The 17,325-nt window shown below is 40.9% G+C and overlaps 1 protein-coding gene across 1 annotated transcript; it reads right to left on the minus strand.

Moving 5' to 3' along the window:
- Nucleotides 1-536: 536 nt before the first annotated feature.
- On the minus strand, nucleotides 537-16,674 carry crispld2 (cysteine-rich secretory protein LCCL domain containing 2). Its single transcript, XM_074666441.1, has 15 exons — nucleotides 16,540-16,674; nucleotides 14,313-14,663; nucleotides 11,731-11,849; nucleotides 10,880-11,012; nucleotides 9,053-9,168; nucleotides 8,527-8,627; nucleotides 8,241-8,435; nucleotides 8,089-8,149; nucleotides 7,942-8,008; nucleotides 7,725-7,855; nucleotides 7,590-7,633; nucleotides 7,385-7,457; nucleotides 6,730-6,805; nucleotides 5,659-5,789; nucleotides 537-2,004 (listed from the first exon to the last, which is right to left on the minus strand). The coding sequence occupies exons 2-15, from the start codon at nucleotides 14,586-14,588 to the stop codon at nucleotides 1,953-1,955; spliced, it is 1,575 nt and encodes a 524-aa protein (XP_074522542.1). The 5' UTR covers nucleotides 14,589-14,663; nucleotides 16,540-16,674; the 3' UTR covers nucleotides 537-1,952.
- Between the last annotated feature and the right edge of the window lie 651 nt (nucleotides 16,675-17,325).

Here is a 17,325-nt window from a genome sequence, read left to right on the forward strand (position 1 = left end):
AGTTAAAGCCATGTTGGCAGATTATGTATGTGGTCATTGTGTAAAACTGATTGCTTCAATTTGTGTTCCACTTAACTCTGCAGGCATTTGTCCACTAAGAGCAGAGCAAGGTTATGGACATGGTTAGAGATATTTTTCCAAAGATAATGGTGAATCCTGGGTGGCCTGGGTCTAAAGTCCATTCGTAATGCATGATACAGATTTCAGCCTGATTACAGATTATATGCTGCTTTTTTTCTTGGAATTGGCACTCATCATTGCACTGGGTTTGAAGTGCTTAATAGATGCACTTTGGAGCTGATGCTTCATACCTGTGCCTTCAGAGGACAATTCAAAAAGGACACTTACTTTTAACAGTGCATAAAATCAGAACCTTGTATCAGTTTAAGTGAAACACTTGTAAGCTGTGCTTTACATGACAGAGCATTTCCCTCTAACTAGCTATGACTATATAGAGCAAATATTAATCAAAATGTGCCAAATTACACAAAAAGATGCACATGAATAGCTCAAACAAAAAACATGTCCACTGCGGTTTTTAAATCATTCTTTATTTCCAAATGTGCAAAAATTATAGAACCCACCAACATTTGTATAAAAAAATCAATTACTATTATAACATTTTGATCATGTTTTACTGCATAAAAAGTTGTTCTAAAAACAGTATTTACATTTCCCACAACTTTAAAAACCTGTAATATCTGCCTTAAAAATACCCACTCAGTGACGGCCTAAATGGCGAGCATAGCGACAGGACTGAGGTAGAGTAAAAAGATAAAGTTGAAGTAGGACACAGGAAGAAAATTCATTGAGATGTTTTTTTCTTTGCTAAGAAACTTATTCAAATATGACAAATTCCAATGGCACTAAGAATAGCCCTGTGTTTCAATGACACAGACAAGATGCTTTAGACAACTTATTAAGAGCAATGTTCAAATGGTAATAGTTCGTTTAATTCAGTGTACCACATTACAGGAGGGTACACCCTGCATTCACCACATAGTGAACAATGACATGGATTGCAGTCTCATGATGAGAATTGTTAACAATTCACACAGACATAAGAGGGACCTTTGAAACATGTCACATTCATCTGTCTTGGTGGGGAGCCTACAAATTTCATTTTGTTAATCTAAGAGAAAACACAGAAATGAGAGAATGAGGAAGGCGCTAAGCAATAATAAATATAGGATGACAAAATAACTGTATTATCAAACACATCTACTGTCTGATTTTGTTATTCTAAAGCTCATCGATATTGCCACCTTTCTGGGAACCTATTTACAACATATATTTTTTACTACATTGTAAATTTTGCGATGAATCACCTCTGCATTACCTCCAAGAGTCTGGAACTGAAGGACACAATATCTGTTAACAGCAGTGCCTGCTGCTTCCACATAAATCTCTTTAACCGCAAAATGTATGGACTATCTAGGTGGACAAAGACAGGGCAGGAATAAAACTTAGAGTCAACATAATATGTAAATAAATGGTAGCAAAAAAATATTCTGTACACAATGATTAAATACAGTGTGATCAGTATACATTCCTGTGTATGACAACCAATTAAATTTCAAATCAATGTAAACACAATACTTTCTATAGAATATGTTTAACTGTGCAGCACCAGCTGTGTAATGCATCATAAAATATATAAAAACATCCTGTATTCACAGACTGTGGAAAAGAATTATCCATATGTGGAGTGAGATACTCTGACAGAATAAAGGTCCATGGAAGTTTCAATCAACTTTTACTGATTGGCCTCTGGTTATGAACAAGAAGGAGAGGTGCAAAGTGTTTGACAGCCAGCGGAGATTCTGTGTTGTCCGCTTAGGGCACAGACACAGAGACCGATGAACAGCCATGGTATCCAACCTGTGGGCACTTCCTGCCTGTCAGGAGCAGCTGGGTTGACTCTGTTGGTCATCAGACGTCCGATGTGAGCCTCACACCCTGACAGTAAAAACTCGGAACGATCCTCCCTCTGTGTTGCTCTTGCTACAAACAGAAAATATAGAAAACATGTTACATTTGGTTTGTACTGTCAAAGATGCAACCATTATGTATTTAAAAGGTTAAAAGTAGCAGCTAAGAAATTAATAGTTACCCCCATGACAAGCTCAAAGTTATTTAAACACGCAAAAGTGCCAAAAGTGCAAATGCAAGTTTAGACACAGTGTTAGGTGTGACCGCTGATCTGACAGGGTCAGTTACAGGAGTCCATCAAATAAAAACAACATTTCAGAAATTGCCAGGCTCTTCCAGCTGCTTGAGTAATCAATAGAGAGAAGTCATCGCATTCAACCAGACAGCACGTTGACTGTATGACTCATGGTTGCCATATTTCTTGTTCAGACCTTTTCCAGTAGCCACATGTTCATTTTTAAGGCTGTATGGAGTTCATTAGTGGAGAGAGGTGAAGCTCAGCCATGATCAATAATCACGAGAGGTCTGTGCAGTTCTTCTCATATTGCAGATAACTGTTTGAAAAGGCAGCAGAGTGACTCAGAGCTTGGCATCATTTCCACCCTTAAGTAATCTTATACCCTGAGATTACTTCCCAGCAGGCCACACTGCCCACCCTGCCATGATACTGGCACCTTACTCGGACTCCCAGCTCTCTTTATTGACCTCCTGTCCCACTGCCCTGAGTGAGGCCTTCACAGCTCTGCATTGGATTTCATAGAAGTCAGACTTGCAGTATTCTGACCATTCAGCACTTTGCACGCTCAATTGAAATGCCTGGGTTAAAGTAAGCAAAGATCCCATGTGTGGCCCATCCGCACACTGAACCGCACCATTAGTCTTAAAGCACCACATGCCAACAGAAACGGCCACAAGGGCTTCCTAGCCTGAGCTGGGTCCAGTGCAGCTGGCCACAGACGTGAGAGTGATGTGAGAAACATGGAGTGCATGTAGGGAACCCACTAAATGCGGTATTACCAGGATCATAAATACAGATTTGCTACAGTGATTGTCAGCACCTTTGTTGGCCACATTTAAGATTCCCCTGTCAAATTTACTCATCTGATTTTATTAAAAGTGATAATGTTTTCTTTTCCATCATATCTGAAGTTTTCTTCCCACCACACACCATATGGGCAAATATTTAATCCTGAGCTGAGTAAAGTCCTGATGATACATTTATTTTAACTGCACATGAAAAAACACAAACAAAACAAATCCCTCTTTAAGTGACTAAGTCGAGGTGTTTCATTAAGTATTTTACCAGTGAGGTTCCTTCACGACTTACGTAACTATACTAACTTAAAGATTTTACTTCCATTCTTTACAGATCTCACAGTGCTACTGAAAAGTCGACATGAAGACCTCTCTCAACTTGGTTTTCATGCTGTTTTTATTTGCCCCCTGCTCTTTGAGTTATTCATGGCTGTACTTTCCAAGAAGTTGTAAATCTAATAATGAAATGGCAAGTCTCAAATAGAGACATATGGTAATGAAATAAAAAATATTTATTAACAGCACATAAATGCTGTGTTCGCTACATAGACTCTATAGTATGTAGACGTCATCTATTTATTTCTAATACAGAGTTTTGAAGTCTATCGTTACAGGGACATATTGGAAATGCTGAAATTGATTAAAGAGGAAGACCTTTGGCCTCCTCGTGAGCAGACAAGTCAAGTAAGTCATGCCCTTACATGGGCAAAACTTGTAAGTTTTATTACTCTGAGCATACCACCTTTTAAAAATATATTTTACATCATTTACAGTGTATGTGGATAGAGAAATAAGGTATACAAACCCAAGCCATTTTTAACCAGGCTTTAAATATGTTTAGTTTTCTGTTAAAATTGTCTTTTTTGGCTGGGTTTGTACTTGGTTTCTGGTGTTTCTGCAGCCAGCCTCACATGAACTCTTAGGGAACTGCAGTTTTTAGCACTTCCACATAGGCTTCATATTCTTAGAACAGAGGTTGGCGCTTGTCTTCCACTTTCTTACATTTGGTTATGGTGGCTTAACCTTTCATACATTCATGTAGACTACTTGACTGTAAGATTAGCATGTTGAATCTGCCCTCATACAGTTTACATGGCAGCATGAAATAAATACACTGATAAGTTAAAAAATATAAATGAATTAGTAAAAAGTTAGATTTAAGATACTCTTCATAATTTAGTTTAAAAGACATGAAAGCTTGTTTACACTTCAAGTAATGTGGACGTTGGAAAAGTACCGATGAATGATGGTAAGACCAACATGCAGGCGGCTTCCCTCACCCTCACCCTCACCTCACCACTGTGTCCTGCATTTCAGGGTACAACACTGCTGCTGCTTGAGAGTCATCTACAATTGGCTTTGAGATTCCTGATTTCCTTCACCAAGGGGGTTATGTTTTTGGGGAGAATGTGTCTGTCTGTCCGTCAATTTGTTTGTCTGTGAACAACATTTTTCATAAACTGATGAACAGACCTGGATGAAATTTTCAGGAAATGTTTAAAATGAGATAAGGAAAAAGTGATTGATGATCCAGATCACCATCTAGATCCTGGAATCTTTTAAAGGATTCTTTATAATTGTGAGATAGGGACGGTTTCACCATATGTGTATACAACTCTACGATGAATGGTCAGATTGCTTTGCAAAACAATACAACACAAGGTCACGATCATTTCTGACAGATATAGAAGTATGATCCAGATCCTGCCAATATTGTGGATACTAAGATCATGGGTCATCATAATTTTCAACACTGCCATGAAACAAATTCTCATACAAACTTGCAACTAACACCAAATTGTAGCAGCCAGTCTGCTGAAAGGGAGTATAACATTAAAGTAGGACTTAAGTGTTGCGTCACAATCACAATATACTTGATGGAGGTCTGCGCTCTCTGAGTGCTTTTCTAGTTCACTATGATATGGGCAACTAACCAAAATAAAGAACACAAAAATCCTGCTTATGAGAGCACAAAGTCTCAAAAAAGGCTACTTGGTGTGTTTTGGAAGATCAATTTCTCTAAAAACCCCAACATAAAAACAGCCCAGGTGTTCTTAATCCTGCCTAATTAGACCTCTCTTCACGCCCTGAAGATCATGTGCAGACTTGAGGTGTTTTTTTCTAAACACTGTGAAATGTTGAGTCAGATTTTTCTGTTGTTATTCAGGAACCCCATCACTCTCTGACACCTGTGAGACTTTAGCAGTTTGCAGTTGTTGTTTCTCAACATGCACTTCATATTCAGAGTGCAGATTTGACAGAATGTTTTGCCCTGTGTGGACATGTTCTTAGTGTTATTGTACTTACAGCATTTAACACCCTAAAAAATCCAACAATTTCTCAAAATTTAATATCAGAGCATTCTTTCCACCTAGGGGGACTTTAGGGTTTCACAACAAATGGTTGCTTTTTAATGGAGTCAGCCACATAACATGTCCAAACATTTATGGATATTCTCATTTAAAGACAAAGCTTTTCTTAAATGCTCTCAAAGTTCAACTGCTTGGAGCCAAACCTAAAAATATAAATTTCAGGAATTCAGACAATCTCAGATGTTATTATGTTAACCAACAAGTTTTTGATATGTTGCCTGTTCCAGCTATCTTTGCGCTGTTTTCTTTGCTATTGTGAAGCCTTTATAAGCTGGGAGTTATAATTACAGTGAAAGAAAAAACAAAGTGGAGTTTGTACCTCTCGGACTGGATGCCATTTTTCAGAACTCCAGTGTAGCTCTTTCTCTTGTCCAGTGGCAGAACATCTACATAGCCGCCGTCTGGTTTGATTACTCCTGCATGGATGGCTGCTTTACAAATACTGGAGCTCTGTGGGGACAAAGTGTGGAAAACAAAGGCTTCAACAAGATGGTAAACAGGCCTGTCAGTATGCAGTGTTATAGTTAAAGATTTATCAACAAATACTGTTAAAAATTCACTGCAGGTATTGACAAACACATTCGCTCACTCACTCTATCGCATATATTAGAGTGGTTTCAGAATCTTAGCCAACACAGCAGACCACAAGCTCTTATCAGCAGCCTGGAGCAGACTCATTCATTTCTAGTCAAAACACAAATCCCACAGTGCAATTCACCCCTCCAACATTTCTAACCACATGGTTTATATCTCATTTGTTACCAGCACCCGGCCTCTGTATTTGGTAGCTTTGATTGCAAAACACTTGGGGAAATTTACTATGAGCCATCATCCTTCCCTTTCCTGGCACTGATGTGAGGCTTTAAAGTTTAAGATCTCTGGGAACTGTGTCCAGCTGGACGTCATCTAAGGTCAGTTTAAAGACAACATCCACCTCCTGAAACTTTACCAAACTTACAACCCTTAAACAATTCGCTTCATTTAGTCTGGGGTGCACTTTATGTTGACTTTACAACATCAACTTTGTAGCAATGACGTAAACCACTTTTCATGACACCAGGCCTTTTAGGTCTTCTCTGAGTCTCCAGCACTTAGTCTGAGCTAACTCTTGGGTAACACGATGAGTGGTTTGGTCCAACACGGGGTGGAACATCTTTAACAGCCTCTGGGTTACCTCATCATCACTCTTGGCTCCATTGGCCATATTCCACTGTGATTCAATGACTTACCATAGCTACCATGCATCACACTAAGAAGACTGTCTAACATAAACATGAAGCAAACCAACAAATCCCTGCTCTCCAGTCAGACCCAAAGAGTATAAATACATTTCTTGGTACCTCAAGTTTCAATTCTCCCATACACACATTCAGGATGGTGAATTACTTACATCTGCGTATATGTTGTTTCCAATCACAGGTGACCAGTAAGATGGTTGAGATTTACAGTTGTCTGGACAGAGGATCCTGGAGAACAAAGTGAAAATTAGTTTAAATTTTCACCCTTCATCTTTTTCCATTGTACATAAGTACTTGACTGTATACAAAGCTTGAAATAGTTTACTATACCAAATAAATGTTATATGGCAGTAGGGATAGGTATCTTTTAAAATTGAAACAGTACGGTACCGATGCCTGGTACCTGACAATCGGTATCAGTACTCAACAGTACCAATTTTTGGTACTCTTTTGTGTTCATGTGGTAAAAAATATCAATTTAATAAAATTCAATAATAATAAAATCTCAAATTTCTTTAATTTGACATATTGATTCTTCACTATATAACCTTGCAATGCTGTGTTCCTGTCAAGAATGGAAAATCGCCTACTCTTCCAGTTCCTCACAGTCACAAGCTTGTGTTTAGGTACCTGAACATGGTAACTTTCAATTTTATGTGAATTGGTACCTGGTACTTTTGACAGAATTCAGTCGGTACCTATAAAAGTATCTAATTCGGTACCCATCCCTATATGGAAGAGTGGGGGCACTATGCAAAATGTTCCAGTTAAACATTAGTAAGCTAACTATATCATGCTTCAACAAACCTTGGGCAGTGTGTGTTGGGCTTTTTGTAAGGACAGATTTCAGCCACTGTGGTGTAACAGTCTGCAGTCATTTCTATCACAAAGAAAAAGAAAAACATGTTATTTTACCTCCTTTGTATAAACTGACTGATAATATTTGTACAATAACAACTTTAAAGCTTTAACTACAATAAAGCCTTTTTTAAAAGATATACACTTGATTTACCTTCCACTTTGGCCACAACGAAAGCGTTGCCTGGTTTATATTTACTGTAAAAGATGTCACAGTATTCAGAAATCAGGAAAACACATGGTTACAAGAAAAACCCATTTCACTGTGTTTGGGTGAGTTAAAGCATACCTGAGGGACTCGATGCCATTCTTTGTGGCTTTAACAAAAAACGGGAACTTCTCCATCCTTGTGACGTCCACCACTCCTCCGTTGTTGTTGATGACACCAAAATGAATAGCAGCTCTGCAAATACTTGATTGCTGAAACAGTAAGAAGTGAACATTGATAAAAAGGCTATTTGTGTAAAGGTTGCTAAAGGGTTCAAGTTGTTCAGTGTGAAACTCACCACATCATAAAAGAGGGTTCCCCAAACTCTCCCTTTCTTATTCAAACAATTAGCAGGACACTTGTATCTGCAGAGAAAGAAGTTGTAAATTACACCGAGTTTACATTTGAGAGGATGCATAATAGAGGTCAGGAATGGTAATATCACCTGTTGCAGGTTGCACCTCTGCACTTATCTCGCAGTCTTGTCTCACACTTAATGTTCTGGGCTGCAGGAATGAGACAAAAAAAAACATAAAGAAATGTACAAAGCATCAAAGTTGAATGTTTTTGATGTCTTATGTCTGATTCTGTAGCTACCAAGAAAGGTGCTGCTGGGAGTCCTTGACGATGGCACTCTGGGTGTGCTTGGTTTAGGAGTGGAAGGTTTGGGCGCAGGTTTCTTTGGAGGAGATGGTTTCGGTTTGGGGGCAGGTTTGGCAGTGGTGCGAGGCGGTAGTGGGACCTGAGGCTTCTCAACCTCGTTCATGTCCTCTGTCTCAGAGCGCTCAGAGTCTGGATGGAGAGACAGTAAAACAAATGGAGTCAGGCTGGAATCAAGAAGACTTATTGTTCTATATCTTCAAGTACAAACTATCATGCTCACCTTTGTAGCACAGGTTATTTCTGCAGCCTCCTCCATAGCTGGGGGGGCACTGGGAACAAGGGCGACCATGTTGATAGGGGGCCTCACCAATCCAATTACCTCTGTAGAATAAACAGTGGAGCGGTTGACTAACATAGAAATGAATCATAGGTTAGGACTCCCTGGGCTTGTGACTTTTAAATAACCTCCTCTTTGTCTGTGGTCAACACTCCTCAAAGCCATCAGACCCACTTCCTTAGAAAAGCTGTTTTTGTCTCCAGGGAGTCACATCCTTTAGAAAAACAAACGCTATTTCATGTTTTTTTTTCTTTTTTTTCTCAGGGCTTCGTAATTTTGACCTCTGGAGGAGTTTAGATGGCCCCATTATGTCAAACATCCATGATAACTAGTGCTCCATATCTGTATTAGAGTTATAAGAGGAACACGCTATGGCACTTGTCAGCTTTGAAAGGGGAAGAATGTAAACCAGAGTCAAGAGAGACGAAGTGTTGATGAACAGTGGAACATGGAGGAATGTTGATCTTACTTTGGGGAATAATTGCACACAAGGTAAATGGCGTTCTCCCATATTTCTCCCCACACGTCCATCCTCGGACATGTGTGCACGGCACAGCCCACTCGGTTTGTGGTTGCCCAGACCAGCTGTAAAGAGGAAGGGAAATAAGAGAGGGGCTAAAGTTAGCACAAAGAATACATAGCAGGGTGAACTATTTTGCTGGCTTTTCCTGCCTCACTTTTCTCACTTAATCATTCCAGAAAATGTGACTGCAGTGGTAGATCATTGAGGCCACTGAGGCTTCAAAGAGTGCCACGTGTATCCCAGTCAAGTGCAACACAGTGCATGTCTTAACCCACTTTCCATTCAAGACACAGTCATCATCCAGTTAGAAAACGTGGAAAAGTGTCATTTTTTTATATCTTAATTCTAACAAAACAGAAGTCAGTTTAGGGCCAAAGCTGTCCAAGGTGAAATAAAACGCCTTATTAAACGGAAAGCCTCTGCTGTGGTGTTACAGATGAATGATGTGCCATTTGATGGCAAATACAACACAGCATGTTCCATAACTCCTCCTCACTTTCCTCCCTAACTCTGAAACATGTGCTCTCTCTCCATTCTCAGGAATGTTCATCTTTTTCCTCGGTGCAGTTAGAGGCCACTGGAAGCGGTGAGTCAGCACACATGCTGATGAGCCCTTAGTGCTGCTGGTTCACTGTGCATCAGAGGGTCCAGTGTTTCTCCTTACACCTAGTTACTGGGTAGGACTGCTCAGACTGGCCAGATGGTGATACATCAACACATTCAAGCAATATGAAAGACACAGACGAGGAGGTGATGCTGAGTTGGCAACGTCTCCTCTCTGCAGCATCTTCAGAAGAATCCAGGTCAAGCAGCTAGGGGTGTCTGCCGTGGCTGTAAATGACTACCACATGGCCATGATCAGGTTGCAGGGAGAAGGCAGGGGGAGCACTCTAGATGTTTCTGTGAACTCATCCCTGCAGCCACTAAGTAAGGTCTGCTGTAAGAGGAGGCCAGCTCACCCACTCCTGTGTTGATTTCATCAGCGTCTCATCCCCCTTTTAATTCTTCTCCTTGATCTTTTTTTTTTTTGTATTTCTTTCATTCAATGTTGCATCCACCTTTTTTTCTCAGCCTACAAGTTACTTTAGCCATTTCTGTCATTTAACCTCTTGGTTCTTCAACACCTCTGCCCATAAATTCTTTGAAATGTCAAACAGGTTGCACAACACGTGTATTCTGATATTGCTGTGCACCTGTCAAGCCACATACATTACACATCACAGATAAAAAGAAGGCACATGACCTGATAATAAACAGATTTTAGCGGTGAGTTTTGAAGAAAATATTTCAAACAAGTCATAAGGAGGGTGAAGTGTAAAAAGTCTGAGATGTTGGGGTGCGGGAGGTCTCGGTCCCGCCTCATGAGGTGGAGTCTGTGGCCTGTTTCCTGCATGTCATTCCCCACTCTCGCCCTGTTTTCTGCCCTATCCACTGTTCTATCCTCTCTAAAGGTATAAAAAGCCTGGATAATGAAATAAAATGAAAAAAATAATTAAAATTTTAATGTTGATAAAAAAGAGTCTAATTAAGTATAGTAATGCTATAAAGTTCCCTTTGAAACTTCTACACCCTTCAGTCTTCAGCAGCTCCAGACAACACTGACTAGTGTGACCTCATCTTTTCACACATGTGTTACTCCTTGATTGCAAGCAGACACTGAACCATAAAATGTGTGAAGTTCCTATTTAACCTACTTTTCGTATGTTTTAAAAAATTTCCCTTGAACTCTTTAACCTTCACTTCTCCTCCCATCTTCTTTTCTGCACATCTCACCTGGGTGTAATGGGTACACATGGGCCCTGAGCAGCGCTCAGGACACCAGGGGTTGCACTCGTGGGGGTAAGGGTAGGTATAGTCTTTCACCTCATCATACCAGGCTTGGACATGGAAGGCAGGAGAGCGGTACCTGAAGGATACACACAACGAAAGACAGACAAACAGTAGGCTCAGTCAGAGGCCATCCAGGTTCTACGGGCAAAAGGGAAATATCTTAGGGAGCTGCCAGGTGCTTGGCTAGACTTAAGAAACACTGCATGAACCACCCTGCTCCCTCCTCCTCCTCCTCCCTGCAGGCCTCAAATGATGAGTCTGAGTTTGACCTGGCTCACAGACCAGCAGTCTGTTCCCCTCCAAAACAGGGGAAATCAAATCAGGCTTAAAAAAAAGGGTCAAAGCAAACATAAACATGGCTCCATTGCCTAACAAATCAGCTGTAGCTCATGTTATAAACATCCCTTTTTAAGGTATTGAAAAGTGCTGAGCCTACAAGTGGAGAAGAGAGGGGGTGGGGGGAAAGGATTCCACATTAGGGTTTTTCTGGCAAAGGAAGAAAAGAAGAGAATATGGGGAGAGGAAAGGGGCTGTGAGGATGAGAGCAGATTCCTGGAAAGACACCTGCAGTGATAGCAGAAAATGGTCGCACACAAAGCCCCCTTGTGTGTACTCAGACAAAAAAACTCCAGTTCACAACATTAACCTCTATATTTCACTCACACAGTGAAAAATCACCCAATATGAGCAACAATCTAAACTTTTTTCTCCATCTGTAGATGTTTACCTTTGTCAAAGCTTCAGATATGACAGCCTTGAACATACTGACCCAACTGTGTGTTATAGCATCTCACCTTCCCCAGTGCACAGCCAGGTTTTGTCCGATTGACGCAAGCAGGTCTTGAGGTCCATGGTCCCAGTGACACTCCTCTGCCCAAAGAGTGGCAGTCCTCTCCAACTCATCATCCCAAACCTGTTCAGAGAAATTAGAACAAGATCCCATAAGGATTGTTTTCACTTTGATGCCAAGTGGAGTAAGAGAAAAACAATCACTCTCTGCATTTAATCTAGAATAAGAAATGCTGTGAACATCAGTGTCTGCTGCAGACACCTCGCTACTCCTGCACTTCCTTACTTCCTTCCCAATGAGCTGAAACTGAGACATGGACAAGTTCAACATGAACCTGAGACTTTGACATTTGAGAGGAGCAGCTGGTGCCTGACTCTGGTCCACTACAAATCTTTAGCAATCACAGCTGAATTATCTACATTTCCAGAATGGGTTTCTTTACAGTGGCTGAGAGAAGGATGGAAAGCAGACACTTGACTCCAGCCTTAAAGAGGGGGCGCTGTGAAGTAGAGGACGTTATGTTCTACAGCATGGCCAATCTCCTCAGTAAATTTCCAGCCTTTTGGTGGTCACTAAAACATGTACACACAGACACCACTGTAACCATAGACTAACACAGTAACACAAACACACACACATACTCTGCCTGTTGGCTGGAATTTGAGAGAGAGCACTGGCTGAGTAAATCTTCAGACACTTTCCCCCTGGTTATAACCGCACACACAGGCCACCACTGCTTCTCTCAACTTCATGAACCTCAGGCTTTCCAATAACCCTCTGTGTGTCTCAACAATAATTCCTCTTCAACTTTGCTCATTGATGTGCCACATCATCTCCAAATTTCCTGTTCTCTTGCCTCATTCTCTGCGTCCTCCCCTGACCCAGCCCTCCCTCACTCTCCTGTCCTCTCTGTTCAAAGCTGTGCTGCAGGTAGCACAGACTCAGCATTATTAACCTCCCCGTAAAAGAGCAGCACAGCAGGCTGGCAATCACTCACCAGCATTACTGGATGTTTCCAGCGAAGAGAAAAGGTTGTTTTATTACAGGAACACCACTTTTACAAGGCTTACATTAAACTTCTGTGAAGCTGATGCATTCAACTCAAAGCAGATATTTTTTTTCTTTCTTTTCATTTTACATGTTAAAGTGTGTAAATGAGTAGCAGGTTCAAAGTGGTTTGGAAATGCCCCAGTAGGTTGCTCAGGCCAGCGCCCATGTCACAGCTGGTGCAACTGCAATGTAATCCTTTGGGGGAATTACAGGCAAGTCAGTCAGTCCACCAAAAGCTTTTTTTTTATTGTTTTTCTTTTTTTTTTTTTTTTACCAGTGACGGACTCATGTTGTTATCCTAAGTGTCTACATCACTGAAATAATCCTGACAGTGTTTCATTTGATACTTTAAGCTTTACTGTGAGCATCAAAACAAACTATAAAAACATAAAAGTAAAAAAGTAAGGCATGCTTTTGAATCTCAGTCAGGGGAGACATTTGCAGAGGAGTATTGCGGTAATGTAAGTGACTGCATGATGCACTGCAAAAAAAAAAAAAAAAGAAATCTTATCAAGTTTTTTTTGTCTTATTTTAAGTAAAATTGTCTTAGAACACTCATTATGAGCCACAATCAACTGCTCAGCTCAGAAAATGTCTTGTTTCAAGTTATTTCCTGACAAAAATGAGCTTTGAATTGAGCACGAAAAATTTGCTGGAAAATTTGCTTTTTACTTGTTACAAGCAATTCAGACCTCATTTTTTGTCTTTAAATAACTTGAAACAAGACATTTTTCTGAACAGGTCTGGTGAACATGGCTCATATTCAGTCTGAAAAACATTTTCTCCTGAAAATCAGACAAAAACACTTCATAAGAATTCAGTTTTTGCAGTGTGGTGTTTGATGTGGTGGGGCACAGATAATATTGCTTGTTGCTAAGTTCTTATCTTCTGCCTCAAAAATCATTAGTGGTTTAATTTTGTGCAACATTGTGTTCAACTTGTATACTGCTTCTGTCAAATATAGTATTACTAACTCTACATTTTCAATATCTGGCCAGGTCTTCTACCAAATAATTTGCTTACAGCTTCTCCAAGCACTCCACTCTGTAATCCTAACCCACCACATAAGTAAGAGTGAGATTTCTCCATGACCATCAGTTTACGCTCCATCAAATACTGTGAGCAGAACTTATTACTATTTTCACACACTTTATTTTATTGCAGGCCTAGTATCGTGGACATAAGTTGTGTCTAAGTCGTCACCCACCAATGACTGCTGACATAATGTCAGTATGCTCCACCAACCTAATGTTAACAAGCACAGAAGACTGATGGCATCTTGCAGTGTGGCCCAGTTTGATCTTGAAGTTAGAGATGAAGTTGTAATTGAGCCACACTCAGCCAACTCATTTTAACACATTTACCCACAGACTGTGCTCCGCTATTTTTACCTGCGTTAACAAAAATAAAAAATATGCTAAATTTTGATGGTTTCTGAGTGTTTTGTACCATCATTTTTGTTTTAACCATTTTGAGTAAAAAGAAAAAAGAAAAAAATATTGTGGAAGACCTCTCTGGGGTAGTACAACATCTTACCATGTGCTCCATGTTTGATGAGGTGGGGTAGACACCGCCCCTCAGCTTATTGTGCAGCTGAAGGATCTCCTCGCGGTCTGACCAGCGGATGGCTCGCCTGGTACGTTTGCCAGTCATGTTGCTGTTACTGTTCTGGCTCGCTTCCTCTTCATAGCGACTCAGCAGCTGCCTGAGCTCCTTGGAGTCCGGCAGGAAGAGGGAGGCAGAGTCTCTGACACACGCCAGCAGGAGGGAGACGGAGAGGACAGACAGCCCGGTCATGGCAGCACACATCATCCTGACAGCTCAGCGAGTGAGGCTGGACTTTCAGATGACAGCAGGGAACAGATCTTTAAGAGTCTTAGACACAACCTGCGAGGAGGAAATACTTCATCAGTCTTTACCCTCTGGATGAGTCAACGAAGCAGAGCACTGATTGCAAAATAAGGGTGTAGACATACTTCATTACTTCATTAACCTTTTTTTCTGACTGTTTTAGTAGAATGCACACTGTTATATGCTCATAGAAACATTAAGCACAGAGTCTCATAAGATGCGGAGTAAACTTCCTTTTTAGACAAGGACACAGGAATATTTTGGTTTTGCAATGTTTTGATGTGAATGCACACAATAAGGAAATCAGTAGAATTACAGTGCTCCATTCTTAAGCATACACTAACTTAAAAACGACATCAGAGTTTATTCACAATGTCACTGCTCAAATCATGGATGTTTGTTTTTCTCTTTTCCTGCAGATGTAGTGATGAATCACAGGTGATTGCACCACACAGAGCGTTAAAGAGCTGGCTTCATCATGGTGTTCCCATTATCTTGTGAAACAAAGCGACATCTCACTGTCACACCATGAGTGTCCCTGCAATGCCAACCTTATTGTGCAACTTTTAATAACCCATTGACCTATTTTGAAAGCCTTCTGTTATTTTCCCATTGACACACAAAAAAAACAGCCTCACTAATAATACCTGTTATGCGAAGAAATTCAAGCCTCGTTGTAAGTCATAACTCTGTGTTTAAACCTGCTTCCTTTGTCTGTCTGAATATTTTCTGACCAAACCGAACAGCAGGGTGGGACACGGAGGAGGCAGACCTGACAGGCTTTCACCCTGATGAACCGTCTTTGAACAAAAGACAGCATTCCTGACATAACCAGGGGCAAAGATTTTTAGCTGACCCTGCATCTGACCTCCGTCTGGACAGCAACAAAAACAGGGATGATGTCCAGGATTAGAGATGAACCCAAAACTTCAAAGTCACAGACTACCATGAAAAAAAAGAGGAGCTGTTGTTTTGTATGATTAGACTACAAAGAGAAAATAAACCAAGCCCTAACTCGCTTGGTTGCCCTCATCCTTGAATCCCATTCACTCTTGCTGAAAAAGGCGGCTGAGGTCTGGCACCAGCTCTGTGTCAATACACTGTGCCAACTCTGGGCACCACACCCTCCTCCTCCTTCTTCTCTTCTTCTTCTGCTCCCCCCCATGCCCCCTTTTCACACTAAACCTCCACCAGCTTCTTTCTCTCTGCCCTTCTCATGGCTGTCATGAATTTTATACTGGAGTGACAGACAGAGCAGAAGAAACACACACACACATTCGCATCCATATCTTGTGTGTGGGAGCTGAGGCCTGCCTGCATGTGGTGTCTGATGTGAAGAGGGTCTGACCTCAGATCCACCTTACCATGAGACTGACTGTAAACACAACTCATGTCACAACAAAAAAGTGTCTGATTAATACCCAACCTTGCCTCTTGACTAAAAAAACCTGTTGTTTTTATGATGAAGTCTTTTTAACAGACTGGCACACAAAAATCTTAAATTGTATCCTGAGCTTTTCCTTTTCTATATCAAGCTGCTGCTGCTTTCACAGACATTTCCTCTATGAGGCTGCAGACTTTCAGAGGATGGCAGTGCCTTGCCAAAAGCCTCTTTCACACTGGTATGGCCAGCAGCCCAAAACTGAAATATCAAATTTATTGGTGTCCACAGAGTATTTCTTAGCTGGAGGAGTAAATCAATGAAACGAGAATAAAGTGAGCTCACTAAAGAAATGTCATTCAAACAAAATCTTAAGTGTATAGTCTGTGGATCCGGTCAGACACATGGTTCAATGTCTTTAGCAGGGTGGTTTAAAATATCAAAAATTCAGTGAAACCACCTGCTTCAACAACACAACAGTATGTAAAACTACACAACAAGTACACAGGTGTAATGTTTCATCTTGCTCACCTCTATCCTTCCAAGTCAGTGTCCAGCTGCCTGAATATTTCGGAGCAGTTCCTTTGCGCTCAGGAGAGCCGTGTTATTCCCTGTGAGAGCACCGGACTGCTGCGTATTGGCAGAGTTCCTGAAGCACATAGGAGCTGTGTGACTCCAGTGCAGCTCACAGCGCCTTATATAGAGAATGAGACCCCTCAGGACCAGGACCAGAGGAAAAAAAAAAAAAAAAAAAAACTAGCCCTCCTCAGCTACCCCGCATCCCCCCTCCTCCTCCTCCCAGAGGTAGGCTGTGTTCTTGGCACGGAGCGCGCATCGTGCGCACTCTGACGAGCAGGCTGATGTCAGGAGGAGAACTTACAAATACTGTAAATCAGAGCTCTGTCACACGAGTAAGAGGCTGATCATCACCTCTAATTATGTTTTGGTACGAGTTGTAATCTAGATATGCATCATCGTGGGTATAAGGACACGCGCCAACTGTAACAGCGCGTGTCGTCGGAGATGGAAGAAAAAAACAAACTTAAAACAAAAAAATGTTTTTACAGGCATTACGATCCCTCAAAAACAAAACACTTCCTGGCAAAATTCAGACAACACCTTCCAGTCAGGCACCAAGCAATAATACTTTACTCAGTCATAAAAGCAGACATAAAGTGTTTGGGTTGCCAGATTCTGATAGATATTTATCATTTTGTTTTGTAATAATAAATGTTGGCGATGCATCATTTTTATGGTGTACTCTGTCTACAGCCATTAAGTTATTATTATGGGCTGTCATCATCATCAAGGCAACTT

Source organism: Halichoeres trimaculatus, unplaced genomic scaffold (assembly GCF_033239565.1).
Source record: "Halichoeres trimaculatus isolate MK-OKI-2021-1 unplaced genomic scaffold, fHalTri1.1 fHalTri1_scaffold_3, whole genome shotgun sequence".
NCBI classification, from domain to species: Eukaryota; Metazoa; Chordata; class Actinopteri; order Labriformes; family Labridae; genus Halichoeres; species Halichoeres trimaculatus.